General features: G+C 46.3%; 1 protein-coding gene across 1 annotated transcript in view; it reads right to left on the bottom strand.

Moving 5' to 3' along the window:
* Nucleotides 1–251: 251 nt before the first annotated feature.
* The window catches only part of LOC119402558 (uncharacterized), a 40,526-nt gene continuing 22,080 nt past the window's right edge, over nucleotides 252–18,697 (bottom strand). Inside the window, exons 2-4 of the mRNA XM_037669707.1 lie at nucleotides 5,974–6,072; nucleotides 5,631–5,704; nucleotides 252–321 (exon numbers count right to left, since the gene is read on the bottom strand). Coding sequence (XP_037525635.1) covers nucleotides 252–321; nucleotides 5,631–5,704; nucleotides 5,974–6,072 — 243 coding nt within the window. The remainder of the gene's footprint in view (nucleotides 322–5,630; nucleotides 5,705–5,973; nucleotides 6,073–18,697) is intronic.

Raw genomic sequence — 18,697 nt, 5'->3', positions numbered from 1 at the left:
GTCTTTGTGAATTTCAAGTGCTTCCACCCGGGTTATGCTCAGCGCCTGCCACTTTTCAGCGTTTAATGGACACCATGATATCATGCCTGAAATGGCAAACATGCTTTGTATATCTGGACGACGTTATTGTCTTCTGAGCTATATTTGAAGAACATCTAAGCCGGTTATTCACAGTTCTCCAAGCTATACGTTCGGCTAGTCTAACGGCAAAACCATAAAAATGCCATTTTGGTTTCAGTGATCTTTCCTTCCTAGGCCACGACGTAAGTCACGAGGGTGTTCGCCCTGACCCAGACAAAATAGACGTTGTTGCGAACTTTCCTGCACCACACGACAAAAACACAGTGAGACGCTTCTTAGGACTATGTGCGTATTACAGACGATTCATCGCGGAGGTTTCGTCTATTGTGGCACCTATGACACGACTCACACGAGAGGGTGTTCTCTTTCTTTGGGGCGAAAAGGAAGAAATGGCATTTAATGATTTACGTCAACGCCTCCAAACCCCTTGCGCACTTTACCAAGGAAGCGCCAACAGCACTTCACACCGACGCCAGCAATATAGGCCTGAGCGCCGTACTGGTACATTGGCAAGACGGCACTTAGCCTATACCAGCAGAGCTCTCTTTCGCACCGAGGACAACTACTCCGCTACCGAAAAGGAATGTCTCGCCGTGATGTGGGCAGCTAGAAAATTTCGTCCATATTTGTACCGTCGCTCATTCAAGGTCGTCAGCGATCACCAGTCCCGTTTCTGCCTCACTAACCTGGATGACCCATCTGGCCGCTTGTCGCGCTGGAGCATTCGGCTTCAAGAGTTTGATATGATCATAACTTATAAATCAGGAAAGAGGCATACTGACGCAGACAACCCCTCGCGGTCGCCCGTCGAGCCCGCCGCTATTGATGACGGATCCATGGACGCCGCATCCTTGGGAGTCGTCCACACAGCCACTATTTCACCAGAGCAGCGCGGGGACATGGAGCTGCTTCCGCCCATCGATTTCTTGGAAGGACGACGTAAGGACGTGCAGCGAATTTTTTCCAGAGGACTCTGTGTTTTTATTTACGGAACAACGTTCTCTACAAGAAGAACTTTTCTCCAATCGGCAGCCGGTACTTGCTCGTCGTGCCTTCATCACTGCGAAAAAAAATTCTGGAAGCCTGCCCTGACGAAGCCACTTCCGGTCATCTAGGCTACACCCGAAGATTGTCCCGACTGCGACGCAACTACTATTGGCCAAAACTACCTGCTGCTGCAGAACATCATGTCCACACTTATGCTGACTGCCAAAGACGTAAAGCGCCCCCCGTAAACCAGCAGGCCTATTACATTGTGTCGAAGTACCAGCAAGGACATTCTCCCAATTGGAATTGGGATTTGCTGGACCCATTCCCAACTTCTGCCGCAGGGAACCGACGGATAATTGTTGCCACTGATTACCTATATCGCTACACGGAGGCTAAACTATGCAGAGGGTCACAACAGCAGAAGCGGCTGAATTTTTCATAGAAAACGTCGTCCGTCGGCACGGCGCCCCAACAGTGGTCATCACAGACAGAGGTAGTGCCTTCACTGCGGAACTTTTAGAGTCGGTTCTCAGGCTCAGCGGTACAGCTCACCGGAGAACAGCTGCGTAGCGTCCCAAAACAAACGGACTAACGGAGCGCCTTAATAAGACCCTCGAAGACATGCTCTGCATGTTCATCGACACGGATCATAAAAACTGGGACGAAATCTTGCCCTAGGTGACCTTCGCCTATAAAACCGCTCGAGAGAAAACTACGTTAATGACACCGTTAATATAATTTATGGCCGCAAAGTCACGACAGCGTTGGACGCTATCCTGGCGCACTAGGGTGACTACATTCATACAGACGCCAAGAATTTACTCAGCGCGCAGAGGAAGCCAGACAGCTTGCCCACGTACGCATTTTTAATCGGCCAGATAGGATGCGAAACGGTACGACGTACGACACAAATTCGTTACCCTCAACCAGGCAACAAGGTGTGGGTCTAGATCCCAATACGTCGACGTGCACTTTCTGAAACACTGCTGAGACGATAATTTTGACCATACAGAGTCATCCGACGCTTGAACGACGTCAACAACGAGGTCGTTCCCGGCTGTGATTACAGTTCCAGTCACCGGAAGCATTCACCCGAAGTCGTGCATGTCGTGCAGATGAAACCGTACCTGTCCAGCTAACTCTGCTTGGGTTCCAGTCCATATGTGTGCGCTTTTCAAAGTAAAGCGCCTACGCTGCGCATCGGGACGATGCCTTTCGGAGGGAGGCAAATGCCACGTGCGTACTAAGAGAAACACGAAGACGACAGCGCAAAGACTCATACGCTTTATACTGGAGGCAGGAAGATTTGTTGAGGTGTCCACGTAAGGAGAGACAGTTACGAGTAGGCACTTTTCTCTTATTTGCTTTCATATCCACTTAGTAGCAGTAAAGAAGAAGAACAAATCGCGGGCGCGCGGTATTCAAAAGACCGACCTGCTGCGCTTCAATCGATCTTGGCGTTGCGACCGCTCACGTCGCGACAGTATTCTGGTCAAATGTAGGTAATTTACAAAAAATAGCCGAACTTTGAATATAGTGCCATTAAAAAGGCCATTTTTTGTTTTTTTTTTAAATCCCTCTGATTGATGTCAAGGACATCATCTACCTTCATAAGAAAAAAAAAAACATTGCAATATTTTGGTTGCTAACGAGTTATAATGTGTCTCATGTGACCAAGTCCGCCTAGCGGCCACGCCGTTCTATATGTGCGGAAAATCTTGCATAAATTGATGAAAACAATTGTGCGCAACATATTCACAAAGCAGCAGCTCCACAACAACAAATTCAAGCCAGGCGTCATGGTTCAGCAGGTTTTGTCTCGCGATCAACCATTTGGCAAACCCGCAGCAGCGGCCGCTCGATGCTGCGAGCGCTCACACTACATGAGTGCCGCTTCGAGTGCGGATGAGCTCCGCTTGCTAGCCAAACTATGCACATAGGACGACAAATGAAATGAGGAATACATCACTGTGAAAGGTACCACTGTGAAAGGCATCACTGTGAAACGGTTCACCAGAGGCTGACCGACGCTGCAGCAACACTGGGCCGCTTCCTTTCCACGCGGCAGAACCGCTGCGATGTGCGCACTACGACCAGTCGATGGAACACTAGAAGCACACGTTGTTAGGCTAGTCGGTTCATGTTCTTTCAGAAGCCACGGATGTGGCTATTTCGCGCAAAGAAATCACAAGGGAAGGGTTAAGGGGGGGCGCAAACTTTCGACTGTTTATTCCAAATTTACTGCAGTAGTATATGTATACAACCGCATGCGCAGAATGCAAGGCAAACATCGAACAGATAACGTTTTGTGCAATGCAATACATAGGTATAGACATGCGCAAAAGGGCAGACTCACAACGATCGGATACCATCTTAATCACATCCTGCGATGCAAGAACGTGCTTTCTGCCTGCGGAAGGAACAATGAAGTGTCACTAATGCATATTAAACCTCGTGCTTTTATCTGTAAAGCTTCAAACAGTTCTCGAGCAGTGGTGTCCCTGCTTCTCCCCAGAATCTGAATTTTATGCAGATACGACTCACACTTGTGGGAATTGCAATGGGCCGGCAAATCTGCCCCATCTTCACCTTTTAGTGACAGCTCGTGTTCCCGCGCACGCTCATTGACGCACCTTCCCGTCTGGCCGATATATGTCTTGCCGCCGGAGAGCGGAAATTCGTAAACAACACCGGTGGCACATTTTGTGTATGAGTTTACGTGCTTCTTGCCACAGCCACTTTTTTGTTCCCGTCATTTACAATACGCCGGCAAAGCTGAGATAGCTTCCGTGGCGCGGAAACAACAATTGGCACGCCGTGCATGTTTGCAACCTTCTTGGGGTTGCGTGAAATCCGGTGCATACACGGGACGACCTCAGGTCTCACCGATTCTCGCCCTTGCTCAACCCCAGCGCTGTGGTGTTCACATTTCAACTTCTGGAGGAGCGACTCGGCGACGGCGTTAATGAGCGTGCGAGGGAAACCAGCCAAGGTCAAGCGATCCAATTGGTTTTGAAAGCCCATCTGCATGACGTGTGGGCACGCCCTGGTTAGTGCAGACTCTATGCAGTGTTTGGCTATGGCCCTTTTCCCGGTCTTCGAATGCGCCGACTCGTATGGCAGCAATTCTTTTTTAGACCTGGGCAAATAAAGCCAACAGGTGTGGCGCTCCTGCAGGTTGATACTCAAATCCAGAAACTGCAAAGCACCATCGGTCGGCAACTCGTGTGTATACACCAATCCCTTCCCCGGACGCCAAAACGCCGCTAAAACATTGTTAACGATGGGCTGATATGAAGTGGTGGTTAGTTGCTCTAAAATGATGAAGAAACTTTCAAAACCTTCCCCCATTAAAATGTTGGTGCAAGGCACGGTCAATAGAACACAAAAACAAATTACAAAACACACGAGCGACACAGGTGCCAATGCAAATGCCTTGTCTTTGTATATAAGATTTTCCTTTGAAACTGATGAAGGTGACTTTAAGATAAAACTCGAGAAGGAACATAAACGCTTCTATGGTCATGCTCACGGCATTCTGAAAGGCAACATCACCACTCTCTTCTATGCAATCTTTTACACGTGCAAACAATTCATCGTGCGGCACATAATAAAACAAGTCCTCAACATCAATCAAGAATAGGTAGCCTATCGTTGGATTCGTGGAAAGAAACCGGGTAACGCACGAGGAATTTTCAGTCGGAAACGGGCCGTTCACAGCAATACGATTTCAGTGCTTCATTAAAAAGCTACTAATCACATTTTGCCAGGTGCCTCGTTCGCTAACAATTGTCCTGAAAGGATCATCCGGTTTGTGCGTTCTGGCGGTGAAGAAAACTGAAAGGGCGTTGTTCTTGCTAGTTCCAACGGACCGGGCAAGTTTAGCAGGTTCAAAGTGCTTACACAGAGCGACCGCCTTGCTTTTCACTCTTGTTTTACCTGCGTTTCTCTTGATGCAGTTCTTGTCGACTGCCTTTCTTGCCTTGGAACTGTATGTGTCTGCATCCATTGCCACCGGATTTGTCTGCTTGAAGCAAACACAGATTGCTGCGTTAAGAAATTGAGACTACTGCAGCCGTATTATGCATAAGTGACACTTCACTGTTCCTTTCGCAGGCAGAGAGCACGTTCTCGTATCGCAGGTTGCGATTAAGATGGTATCCGATCGTTCTGCGCCTGCCCTTTTGCACATGTCTATACCTATGTATAGCATTGCACAAAACGTTATGTATTCGATGTTTGCCTTGCTTTCTGCCAATGCGTTTGCATAGATATATACAACTGCAGTAAATTTTCAATAAACAGTCGGAAGTTCGCGCTCCCCTTAACCCTTCCCTTGTGATTTCTTTGCGCGAATTAGCCACATCCGCGGCTTCTGAAAGGATGCAACTCTAGTCGATAGCATGATTTATGAAATGAAAAATGTGCAGAAGCAACTGGATTTTATAATAAAGAACGCAATCAAAAAGCGGTAAAAAACTACCTCACGCTTACGATATACGCAGAGGGCAAGAAGTGAGGGCAAAAAGCCTCAAGCAGCTGAGGAGGACAACACTGACATGTTGGCATACGACACTTCCTCGGGTGTTCTGCGAGGAGGGGCAATGGCCGGTTCACTGTCGTGCAGTGCCCACTGCGGAAAGCTGGCCCCAGAGGGTGTAGTAACGAAAGTGACGCAGAACATGGTAGAACCGACACGTGAACAATAGTTAATGGCATTGTCTTTCGCAGGCTTGCTCAATGCTGTCATCCATAGGAACACTGGAGCAGAGAATAAGGAGACAAAGCGGCGATGACTGTGATGTGTGTAGAGCGATGTCGACAAGCGGGCCTAAGAAAAGCAGTGTGTCCCTTGGTGAAGGGGCGCCTGCTTTAGGCACGCTCCCCACAGATCCGTCTGACCAGCCAGATGTCCTTGGACATGATGGTCACGCGCTTGGCATGGATGGCGCACACGTCGATGTCCTCAAAGAAGCCAACCATGTACGCCTCACTCGCTTCCTGCAAGGTCGCACAAGGACAGGTGAACTACCACACGTTGTTACAATCACCTGACAGTCACTGAACGGGCAATAAGGCAAGAACTGGCAGTGTTGGAACTTAATCGCTTAAGCATCATTTTTAACCTCGGGATAAGTTCTACTGCGGTCATAAAGAAAAACGGGAAAGAAAGTGCGAGTTGCTGGCAGCAGAAGACTTTTTACGAAGATGCACGAAGCTTCATAACACAGCGGCCGATGAAGCAGGGAGGAACATGAAATAGAGTGCGGGGAGATGGAGCATCCACGAGAGTGCCATGGCACGTTGTGTTACGCACGCCAGAACTGCCACACTTCGCTCTTTAAGTTACAAGTATGGTGGAGCCTACGTCCCTGGTCAGAACACGGCACATCGCTTGTTGCAGCGCACAATACATAATTAGCGTTTATAACCGACCAGTCTCAGTTACGGTTTGGGATAACTCCGAGAACGACAAGCTGCCGTGTGCAACTAATGCAATCTCACATGTGAAACGGCACAAATACCCAACAGTAGCCTGCTGGCGCAAGCACGGCAAAACCGCAATGGCAACTATAACATGATTATTTATCTAGACATCTCGGAGCTCAGCCGCGGTGGTGACGTCGCAGAAGTTCTGGCGCGCCCCCCCTTCACGTTGCTTTGTATGATGTCAATGTTGTGAGGTGCGGCATATAGCGCTGGATTGGGCACACAAACTTCAAAATAATATAAATTACTTTGCAAGCTGTATTCGCTATTCAGATATGGTAGATGACATACACATGCTCCAAAGAATTGATCCCGCAGGCTATCTCGGCCGCGAAATTTTGTGTCAGTACCCCTTTAACCCTTTTCCGTTGTTTGTAATGACTGCCGTCTGCAGCTTGGTCTGCACCTTACAAGGAAGTTTAACCAATCGCATACACTTTTAGGAATGATATCAGAAGGAGAGACCGCAGCAAGGATTGCAAAATGTGCAATACCCAGTGGGCGCTTACTTCTACATATAATCACTCATTCACAATGTTAAAGGACCGCAAGCCACTTCAGACCAAGAGCAGCTTCTCGTTTGCAGCACTGGGACGCGATCCCCGTGCGAGTCTTGTCTTGTTAAACCGAGACACTTGGGAGAGGTGCTCCCTTGCAAGAAAAATGGCCTCTAGTGACATCCCTAGCTTTCAATTAGGAGGATACTGACAGTTGAAGCATCTGCCTTTTAGCAAATGTGACCCGCAGCTTTGCAAGCAATAAAACATTTAAACAAGTCGGGTACCCTTGTTAAACAGGTATCGCTTCACTGGGCACGTGCCAGTTTGCTTTGTGTATGTAAGCCATGTGGAAACTCGACAGTTCCAGCAGTTGTCCATTCATTAGCATGCTTGAGTACTGCAAGCATGCAGGGGTGCTGTTCAAGTGCACCCCCCTGGTCAGCCAAGAGGAGGGGGGGGGGGGGCGCAAAATCTGCCCCATACATTGACCGACCTATTCACGTAAGAGGGGGGCGCAAAAAAACTGCCTTGTACAATGACAGCAGGGGGGCGCTGCAATTAAAATCCCTTGATATATGGAAAGTGGCGACACTGTCCCCCACATCCTCTCCCAAGTGTCCAACCCTCCTCTCCCAAGTGTCCAAACCGTATCTATCTCCTCTCCCAAACGACCACCGTGCGGGCGCCGGCCCTCTAACGCGGCTCGCTCCACTTTCCTATCAAGAATGCTATGTCACGCAGATAACGCGCGCGTTTCTCAGGCGACGGCCCGTGAAGCGGGGAGGTGGAAGGCGGGAGAGGAGGGTGCTTGGCGTGGCGGCTCGGTTAAAAGAAAGACGGTACTTTCCCAAAAATATCCAGGGAATTTGCTGCAATGAACCTGCAGCGCCCTCGTTCCGGCGGCGCGCAAACCGGAGAGCGCGCGATGGCGAGATAAGAAAATAAAGAAGGTGCTAGACTGGGGCACGTGAAGCCACGGCTCGTTCCTTGCTGACATCGAATATCGTTCTGGCGTGTCTTCCCTTCGCTCCTGTGGCATAAGCCTTCAATTGTTGACCAAGGACGAAGACAATGACTGACTCGAATGCACCCTCAACTGAACAAGCCTCACGTGGGGAACCCTGCGAATGCCTATATGGACAGCTGCTTGCGAGGGGCCTTGCCACCGGTAGTTTTACGGGCGGTATGCTTGGCACGGGTTATTGCTATACAGTACTAGTCAAGGTTGGGAATCTGCATGGGGAAGCATGCGCTCAACAGCAAAGGTTCACTTTCTTGCATGTCTGAACGCGAGTTGGGTAGTATGAAATTATTTTGAAGTGAGTACCATCAACAGTTGCTTGCCGCAACCAAACTTGGTCATCTAAATTTTGTTTGGGAAATTTTGCTTAGCGCATTTCGCTGATTTTGAACGGTGCCTTATTGCGAAAGAAATCGCATGCCACATCCGCCCATTGCAGTGATTACGTACACTCTTAGCAAACGACCGCTTAAAACAACGCATATAAGGCGGAAAGTAGGTCAAATTTTCGACGCTTATAAATGGCTCTCTAAGCGGCCTACTTATACGGCTCATTCATGCGGCCCTTCTTTATACGGCCTCTGGCTAAGCGGCTCTTTCCTATGCGGCCTAAATTTATGCGGCTCTTCCCTATGCGCGGCCATCTCGTTGCCAGAAGGCCGTTTAAAAGTGACCGCTTAAAGTAACGCATACCGTCGATGTGGTTAAGCGGTATTTCAGGTCAAATCTGTCCGGCTTATATACGGCTCAATATGCGGTCGAAATATATGCGGTACTTTTCGCAAATTTTTAGAAAAAAAAAGAAATTCTTCTACGTTGTAGTTGATCGTGCAGTGTTCCTCTTTTTTTTTTTCTTTTGTTCTCTTCAGCCTTTCAACTCATGAATATGCATTTACACATCACAAGAACACTGCACAGAGAGTCACAAACCATGTATCAACACACACACACTCCACCACGGGGATTTGAACCCAGGCCAACCGCGTGACAAGCAGACACTGTAACCACTACGCCACCGCACCACACGATCTGGGTGGACTTCCGCGGCTTTATATATGCACTTCACGTTATCTTGGACGATTTTACGATCGGCTACAACGCTATAATTTTGCATATATGAGAGGCATCGTTCGCGTATAATGCGCGTGTATACGTGTGCACGACCTTAAGCGAACCCTCGCGGGCAGTCAGAGTCAGTTTGTGTGTGGAATTATGTTTCTCGTCCGACGGCTTGCGCATCCCGCACGGAGACAGAGGTGAACAATGAACGATGCGTTTCCGAGTGCATTTCCATTTGCCGGCATCATACAGCAGCCGAACGTGCCCTGATGTGCAACCAGCCGCCAAAGAAAAGTTTTCTGCGATGTTTGACGCAGTACAGGCGGTGGAAGTCAGCTGATCTCATCTCTACTTGGCGAAGTACAGTCTCCCACGTCCTTCGCGAGCATCGCGTTGATGTCGGTGCGTTTATACGGACAGTATTATGTAGAGGTTCATCTCAGAGAATCGGTTTAAAACGCATAATCGCTTATTCGCGCAACTGATGGGTTTGGTGTAGTGCAGCGCGTACGAGGCGACGGACCAGCTTTCAGAACGGGCGCGCTCATTTCTCTCTCGAGTGTAGCATAGGCGATGAAGAAACGTTGTTGTTGAGTCGAAAGAACAACGAGCCTTCGCAGAAAAATAATGCAGTCTCCCGAGCTCGAGGCTGACGGCGCGGACGAGCGATGCCGTGGGATTGTCATGCTGGGGAGGACGGCGGGTCTGAGGTTGTTCGTTCTCGTGGTTCGTTCGTTGTTGACAGTTGGAAGTGATGCTCCCCTTGGCTTCCACAAACGATGAAACGTATAGTGCATGACTGGCGCGGAAAGAGCACGCATGAAATCGCTTGCATCACCCGTTAGAACATATGTTTCCTGCCAAGCGTCGCATCAAAAATAGCAATGCTTGAAATCGAATGAAGTCACAATATGATCCAGCTTTCAAGGATAAAACCATGCTATTTCTTCAAAAGTCAGAAGTGGCCTGAAGGATTCAGAAGGATCATGTGAACAATTATACTGAATGATGCAAAGATTAACTTGAAACATTCTAATATTTAATAGGTGCTGTTAAATCTAAATAACCCCAAATTAAATATGCACTTGTTTTGCACCTTGAAGCTTCATGAACGTTAAGCTCTATAACATGCCTCAGTTGACTACATATCAGCGCCGAACAGCGATCTGGTGGAGGCCCTGTGTTGGGAAACATAGCAGGTTGAAGGTTGTTTTCGTATTCCACCCATTGTCGACGAGTGAAAGTGATTCTTTCCTTGGCTACGAGATGTGATCGGAGCGACAAGGGCCAGTATTACTTCACTCCACATCATCCAGTCGAGTATGCTTTGAGCTTAACAACGCTTAAACGTATAAACTAGCAGAATGCTAGAAGTGGCTGAACTCGGGCAGTAATCTTGACTTCTAGGAATAAATGTTCACCTGTCTTAAAAATGTGCAGTCAGTAGCATCCTGCTTGATTCGGATCATGGGACACGACATGCAAACGTAAAATACTAAATAGTAGATATAGAGGAACAATTCTTTTACTCAGTAGGTGTCATAATTGCAAATAACAGCTGCAAATCAAAAGCACGCTTTCACACTAATAGCACACCCATAAATGTTGAGCTTTACGTGTCCCAGTCAACATCCCTCATGTTCGATACCAGGGGCATAGCCAGAAACTTTTTTCAGGGTGGGGAGTCATCCATGCTTTATGTATGTTTGTGCATGCGTTTGCATGTCTGTGTGTATATATACACAAGCAAAATTGAAAATTTTCGGGGGGGGGGGGGGTGGAACGCCCTCCAATGCCCCCCCCCCCTGGCTACGCCCCTGTTCCATACCATGTAGCTTTACGTGCACCTTTATTTAAATATAAGCTGTCATGCAACATCCTTAGCTTTGGCTGGTACAGCAGCTAATACAAACTGTGCTTGAGAATCCAAGATTTATTGCCAGTACCAACACTAGCTATACACAATAACATTCTGTAGTAGTTCAAGCGCAAGTGTTGCAGCTTTTTTTTCAGAATTAGCAGCTCATATAGCGCTCACATAAGCATGCAGACATACACGTCTAAATGTGCAGCTATTATTCTTTTTTACGAAGAACTGCGTGAAATAAACTGGCACAAGGAGACGCACGGACAAGCGTCTTCCTTGTGCCAGTTTATTTCGCGCAGTTCTTTGTAGTCATGGATTACCAACTTGCCCAGCGATCAATTCTTCAATATTATCCTTTACGTGCAGCCCCCTTCCGTGGCAGTTACCACGGCACACCATCTGTCAGACATTGTGCCACATAAAGGGTATTTGCATATAGTACAAGATTTGTCCTTCACTAAATGTTGAGACCTGAAATGTATTTGTTATTTTTCTGGTACCATTTCAAAACATGACCTTTCCCTTGCAGTGTTGAGACATATATTTGCAATAAGTTAGTCAGGCATCGAGTCCAAATCCATCACTGTGCCAGCCTGGCACTTAATTATGTATGCATGGGTCCCTTATTTCCATTCTCTGCTTCAAGCCCTTCCCTTCACCCATTACTGTAGAACTGTGGCATTTAGGTGTTCCATCTGGCACCGCTAATTGTTGTTACATTTTGTGCCATTTCTTCGAGTACCCATGCCAGTATTTAGTGCACTAAGTGAATGAAGGAACATGTTATGCTGCTGCGCAGCTGCATACTGAGCAGAACAATGAAATGTAGAGCCATGAGAGAAAATATAGAGAATATTATCACACTACAAAGCAAACACAAGACAGTGAGAAGTTCTACAAGAGTAGGAGGACAGCTTGTTGACACAAAAAAAAAATAGCAGGCACAAACATGTCTAGCAAGACTGAAACTTGGGCTAGTTGGTTGTCCTTCATGATGAACCAGCAGCACAACCACACACAGAGGAAAGGTACACGAAACACAGCACTGTGTTATGTGCCTTCTTTCCTATGTCCGTGTGTGGTTGCACTGCCGGTTCATCATGGACAAACATGATGTCTTCGGCAAAATCCCAAAGACCCACTAGACATTGATGTTCATTGATGTCCCCATTGTCTTTCTCACCTGCAGAGCACACGCATCACTACATATACAATAGGATGCATTGCAAGGGTTCTTCACCTATATGCTCTCTTGTTGGAGTAATAGGGCATTGTGTGAACAAAATAACGAAGGTAAAAATAAAATCACCCTAAAATACATGCCATATTCTTTATTGCTCAATTTTCAACCTCCACGTGTTCCACTTCAGCACCTGTGCACATAATGGCCCCCTAAAGGATCTCGGCAGTAGTTTCTCTGAAGTGGTTTTCAAAGCTGCTATTGGATTAGATTAAGCTAATTGAATCTCATGAACTTATCCTTTCAAAACAAATAAGGGGGCAGTCCACTTGTTATTTTCTAGCAAGCTACCTTAGCAATTTGGCTTTGAACGTGTGCACTTTCCTTGCAATTGTGTCCCAAACAATATTAAGTACAAGACACATCATTCTACACTCTTAAAAGAAAAGGTAGTGCTACTTACTAACTTTGAGGTAGTAAATTGCTGTCACATTCGCTACCTAAGTAGTAACTGCAGGTAGTAAACGGCAAGGTAGTAAAGTTACTACCATGTCATTTACTACCTGCAGCTATTACATACCAAAGGTAGTAACAGAAAGTTAGTAAATTTACTACCATGACAGTTACTAGTTCCTGTTACTACTTATTGGAAGGTAGTAAGCTAAGCTAGTAACATTACTACCACGACGGTTATTACTTAGTTACTAAATGCAGGAAAATAGTATTTGTAAGTTAGCAAATTTCCACCGTGCATGTTAGCTATTTGCAGCAACTATTGATGAAAATTTGCTACATCATTTGATAACGTCAGTCAACTTCATGAACTAGAAAAATTGCATCTTACTTAACACAAGGAGCATGCATCAGCTAATCTCACAGAAAAAAAAATTAATGTATTTCAATAAAGAGACTAATGTCTTTAGACAACAGAATCATTAGACTGTCTTTTGCCAGTCTAATGCGCTTTCTCATGCACACCTAATGAGGGTCTACAAGGAATTGGCTGCTGTTAGTGTGTAGAATTCTGATGTATGAGTTTCAGCGTATTGCAGCCTTATGCCTGCAACAGCATGTTTGCTGCACACAGGTCAATAAATCTTTTTGTGGTTAACAATACGAAAGTGTGTAGGCTTTAGAGGATTGTAACAAAAATATCAGCAGAACATTTCCAGCAATGACTATATCAACAGCGTTCTTTACATGTAAGAGTATTTTGAAGCCAATAAGTAATCTTGTAGGCCTATGATGCAGGCATTTGGAAACAAGCTCTACATTGTCAATTTATTTAGTTTCAATGGGACAATAAATGGGGCTAGTTGATTCAATTCCCATGAAAGTGCAGTTTTATAATCACAAACAAACCAATAAGATGATACGAGAAGTTTCCAGGAGTAAGTGCTTTTTTATTTAATTTCTCGACGCGGCACTGACGATAGGCTCTCCTGTGCTGCACTGTTGTGGTGGTACAGTTGCTGTATTTGAAACCTGCAAGAGAGAGCGTGAAAATGTAGTTTGGCATTGAAGTGAACAGCTTAGCGCAACACATCAACAGATGCTGCAATTTATGATTGATGACTTTCTGTTTCGAAATAGTGATATCATTTTTACCATTTTACTTGAATAATCCACGTGTATTCAATGCCCAACCCCATAGCCTTGGCTTAATGCTGCTTTGATCAAAAATATAAGAAAACAAACCGCTATACAGCACTTCTGAGGGCTGTGGTGTCATAGATAGGCCAGCTATCATATACAGGCCAATTAGCTCGGTCAGCTTCTTTGATGTAACGTTGCATAACAGCATCCTTTCGCTACTCAAATGGTACTCCATGCATGACTCCTGGATGACTCCAGGAATAGGCTATTCTGCCATGAGAAACGCCCTCATCCGATCATGCCCTCAGTGGACGGAAACAAGTTTTACGATTCAAGTGGAACGCTCGTGGAGCGCGGGGTTCCCTAGTGCTCTTTTGAGCTCCCTAGCTGAAAAGATGCTCGTCACTCTTAGAACGACCAGAAATAACAGGCCAAACAAGCACACTCGCTCTCCCTTGGCTGACGTTCCCTACATTCACGGTTTCTCTCATAGGTTGTAGAAGACTGCAGGCAGAGTAGGCATAAGAGTTTTGTGCTCCATCCCAAACCATCTGGCCTCCCTATGCAGGCTAGTTAACAGGGATGAAACAGTATCCTTTTGCTGTGACAAGAAGCACAGAAATCATTTCATTGAATGCATGAAGAACGTCATTTATGACATTCCATTATCATGCAGAAAATCATATGTAGGACAAACCAGACGATGCATAAATTACAAAATGCGTGAACATGCCAAATCTTTAAAAGCAACAACAGGCAGGAATCTGGCATTGTACATCATGCGGCTGCTCCCCATTGCTTGACAATGTGCAAGTTCTCATGAAATATCGGGAGTAATGTGCTCACAAAATTTGTGAGGCGCACATAATTCACAAAAGGGGAGCAGCTTGCGTTAGCGCGCTATCACTAGCACTATTTGACGAAGAAATTAGCTGCCATGAGCCTCAATTGTGATCACTCAGCTTGTTGTCACATGTTTTGTTTTCTTGTTTTGTTTTCTGTTTTATTGTTAGTGGTTGCAGTTTTCTAGCCTTGCTGTCACTTGCTTAAAAACCTTTTTTTTTTTTTCAGACCCTGGTTCTTCGTTTTTGTTGATTTATGAATGTCAGACTTTTAGCGGTTTTAATCAGTTTGGTATTGACCACCATGTCATTGTTCTTTTTTGCCATTTTTTGCTTGTGTTTATGTTTTAATGAAATCGGCTTCTGCCGCATCTTGTAAACCCTATCCAAAAAAAAAGCCGGGCGGCCGAGTCACTTGATAGCATTTGTGCCATTTTTCGATTTTTGCTCGCCTGCCTACAGATTCTCAGACTTTCCAATAAGGAAATCAGTTGATAGTCAGCTCTGTGCCCTGTATGTTCTTCGTCCCGTTGTCTGCGCTCTTTTGCCACAAAGAAGAATCCACATTCAAGTGCGTTGTTACTTGTTAAACATCTTGACAGGATAGCACAGCTACTCAAGAAAAGAGCACATAGCAGTGCTGAACTCACGACTAACTTTTCTAGAAATCACGCAGATACTTAAGATATCACCTGAACCCAAGTGTTTTCACAGAGATAACATCATTTACAATGGTCGATTCCACGAAGATAAAAAAAAGGTGTATACTTGATGTTTCCGATTTTCCTGATAATTTTGTATGTTGTGCACATATGACTGCACAGCACGAAATCGCAATTTGTTTTCACATAAAATTTTTTTTCAACACAGGAAAATTCGACGAGCGTCGCCGGTTGACGACGACCATCTTACGAAGAGTGCGTTTTCGTAAATTCGCAACCATGCTGGCAGCTACTGAAGCTATACATTACAAATATCTTTCTATTTAGCATAAGTAGAAGTGAAGAAGAAATAGCTCTTATAATTTGATGGAATTCTGAGCAAATTATGCATTTTTAAAAATTCACGACAAACGCTGCGTTAGTGAAAATTAGTCAAATTTGGGACGCTATGGTTACTTCTGTGAACATCTTAGTTTGTTCATATATGCTGTATGAATAGGCCTTTATGTGAATAATGAACCTCTGCATTTGTATTTCTCTAATAATTTTCAAAGTAGTAAATTTTCATGTATTATTTGTATGGTCGCCCATTTGATGTCGTCACCGATCATCATGCACTATGCTGGCTGTCATCATTGAAGGATCCCTCGGGCCGTCTCGCCGCTGGGCACTTTGCCTGCAAGACTACGACATCCGCGTGCTGTACCGCAACGGACGCCAGCATGCTGATGCCGACGCCCTCTCGCGCTCCCCCTTGCCTGACGCCAATGCCTCCTGCTCAGTATCTCACATTGCTGTTTCTTCCACCGACGTTCACACCATCACTACCGAGCAGCGCAAGGATAAATGGATCACCTCGCTGATAGACTTGCTCACTGATCCGTCGGCAACACCAACCACTCGCCTGTTGCGTCGTCAAGCCCACAATTTCGCCATTCGTGACAACCTACTGCACCGACGCAATTACAACGCCAACGGCCGCCAGTGGCTACTTGTGATACCCCGAAGTCTGCGTGCTGAAATATGCGAGTCCTTCCACTCTGATCCGCAATGCGCGCACTCTGGGGTATCCAAAACTTACCACCGCATTCGACAACGATACTTCTGGCGAGGGATGTACCGTTACGTGCAGAAGTTCGTCCGCTCCTGCCTCGATTGCCAACACCGAAAACCTTCAACGCACGTGTCACCAGTCGGTCTACAACCATTACCTTGCCCTAACCATCCGTTTGGGCGCGTGGGCATCGATTTGTATGGACCACTTCCTCTGACTTCGGCTGGTAACCGTTGGGCCATCATCGCCGTTGACCATCTAACGCGATCTGCCGAAACCGCTGCCCTCACAGCGGCTACAGCGTGCGATGTTGCCTCCTTCCTGCTACACCGATTCATGCTGCGTCACGGTCCACCCTAGAAGCTTCTCAGCGATAGAGGCCGTGTCTTCTTGTCGGAAGTCGTCGAAGCCATTCTCAAAGAGTGCCATGCTGTTCACCGCAAAACTACTGCTTACAACCCGCAGACGAATGGCCTAACCGAACACTTTAACCACACGCTCGGCGACATGCTCTCAATGTATGTCGCCGCCGATCACACAAATTGGGATGCCATTCTGCCCTTCGTCACCTACGCCTATAATACCGCCCCTCAGAACACTACTGGTTTTTCATCCTTCTTCCTGTTGTACGGAAGGCACCCGTCGCACACCATTGACACGATACTACCCTACAAGCCGGATCCATCTGAGTGTGCGCCTATTTCTGACACAGCCAGGCTTGCTGAAGAGTGTCGCAAGCTTGCAAAGACCTTTACAACGCACGAACAAGAGTGGCAGAAGAGCCTTCACGGTGGCACCACCACTTCTGAGTCCACGTTAGTCGCCGGAGCGCTCGTATGGCTCTCGGTCCCTACCACTGCAACTGGCCTCTCTTCAAAACAACTGCCGAAATACGAAGGCCCCTACCGGGTCATCGAGCGCACATCACCGGTCAACTACCTGATCGAACCCATCGAACCAGCTTTGGACATGCGCCGTCGAGGGCGCGACATAGTCAACGTGGAGCGCCTCAAGACCTACTAACCCACTAATAGTGACAAGCTGTTAGGTCGCCGAACGGCTCCCTTTTAACCATTACGTTTATTGCAGAGAGTAGTGAAGACAGGACAAGAAGGGACACAGATAGGCGCTATCTTTTAAGTGTTTTTTGGACTCAGATCACACATATTTATAATTTAAAAAGAAAAACTTCAACATGCGCAGGCACAGCTGCGTCCAGGAAAAATAGTTATTTCTTTGACAAGTAGTGTAATGACACACTAACGCAATCTCGGCCAAGATTATGAATACTTGCTGACTCAATAATCAATGTAGTATAGTTTCTTTACTGTTTGGCAAACAGGCAATCGCTGCGTTTCTTTACATTGTTGCAATGTTCCCTGAATCTTTCCTTGAGATGTTGCCCCATTTGCCCTCTATAATGCTTACCCCATGATAGGAGTATCTGATAAACGGTACCTTATATGCAGGGCACGTAACGTGTCCTGTGATTCTTATTGCAGCCAAGCCTCTCCTCTGAGTATCTGGGTTGCTGCTTTTCCATAGTTTAACATGCTTATTTGAGGCCATGAACATTATGCTGATGATTCCAAGCACCAACCGTTTTTATATTGTTGAATATTCCGTGCAGATATGGCATCGTGGCAAACATTTTTCGGCCATCAAGATTTGGCTTTTTTTTTTTTTTTGGCTTGGCAACTGGAAGGTGGTTTTCTGGGTAGGGCATATGCAAACAATACAGCAAGGTGAACAGGATATCCTGCTTGTGTCAGGGGAGTTCTTTGGAAATTAAGGCTTGTCCACAAGTAATAGGAACAGAAATTTTACTGCGTTAGCGAGCCACAGTGGCATAGGCAGAAATTCATTTCGGGGAAGAGGGCGAGTTGGGGGCATGGGCCCGGTCTGCTACCCCCTCGCTACGCCACTGTCCAAGCAGTGTCAGACAATGCACCTTTCTACCATTATTGAGTGGGAGAAACTAAGAGGCAGCAATGGCTTGTTTCCCATCAGTTCGTATAACTAGCTCATGCACTTTTTATGCAAATGAAATTGTACATTCAGGAACCTGATATGGTACAATCCTTGCCCGGATGCTCGGGTAAGCACCAGTGGGTGTTAGTAATCATGTGCCAGTGTTAATATGTTAGTGGCTTCAGATTCGAAAGAACCTTTGTGGTATTTAATAAAGAAAGACGCAGTCATCCTCATATCTAAAACATTTAAGAACTTATGTGCTTGCATATTGTACTAAATAATCATGTTCCTATTCTTGTGGACGAGGCTTGATTTCAAGAACTCGCTGGATGCAAGCAGGATATCCTGCTCCCCTTGCTGTATTGGCTGCAGAAGCCTACT

Source organism: Rhipicephalus sanguineus, chromosome 8 (genome assembly GCF_013339695.2).
Source record: "Rhipicephalus sanguineus isolate Rsan-2018 chromosome 8, BIME_Rsan_1.4, whole genome shotgun sequence".
NCBI lineage: Eukaryota > Metazoa > Arthropoda > Arachnida > Ixodida > Ixodidae > Rhipicephalus > Rhipicephalus sanguineus.
Note: the sequence above shows the minus strand (reverse complement) of the source record. Positions and strands in the feature narration are given on the sequence as shown.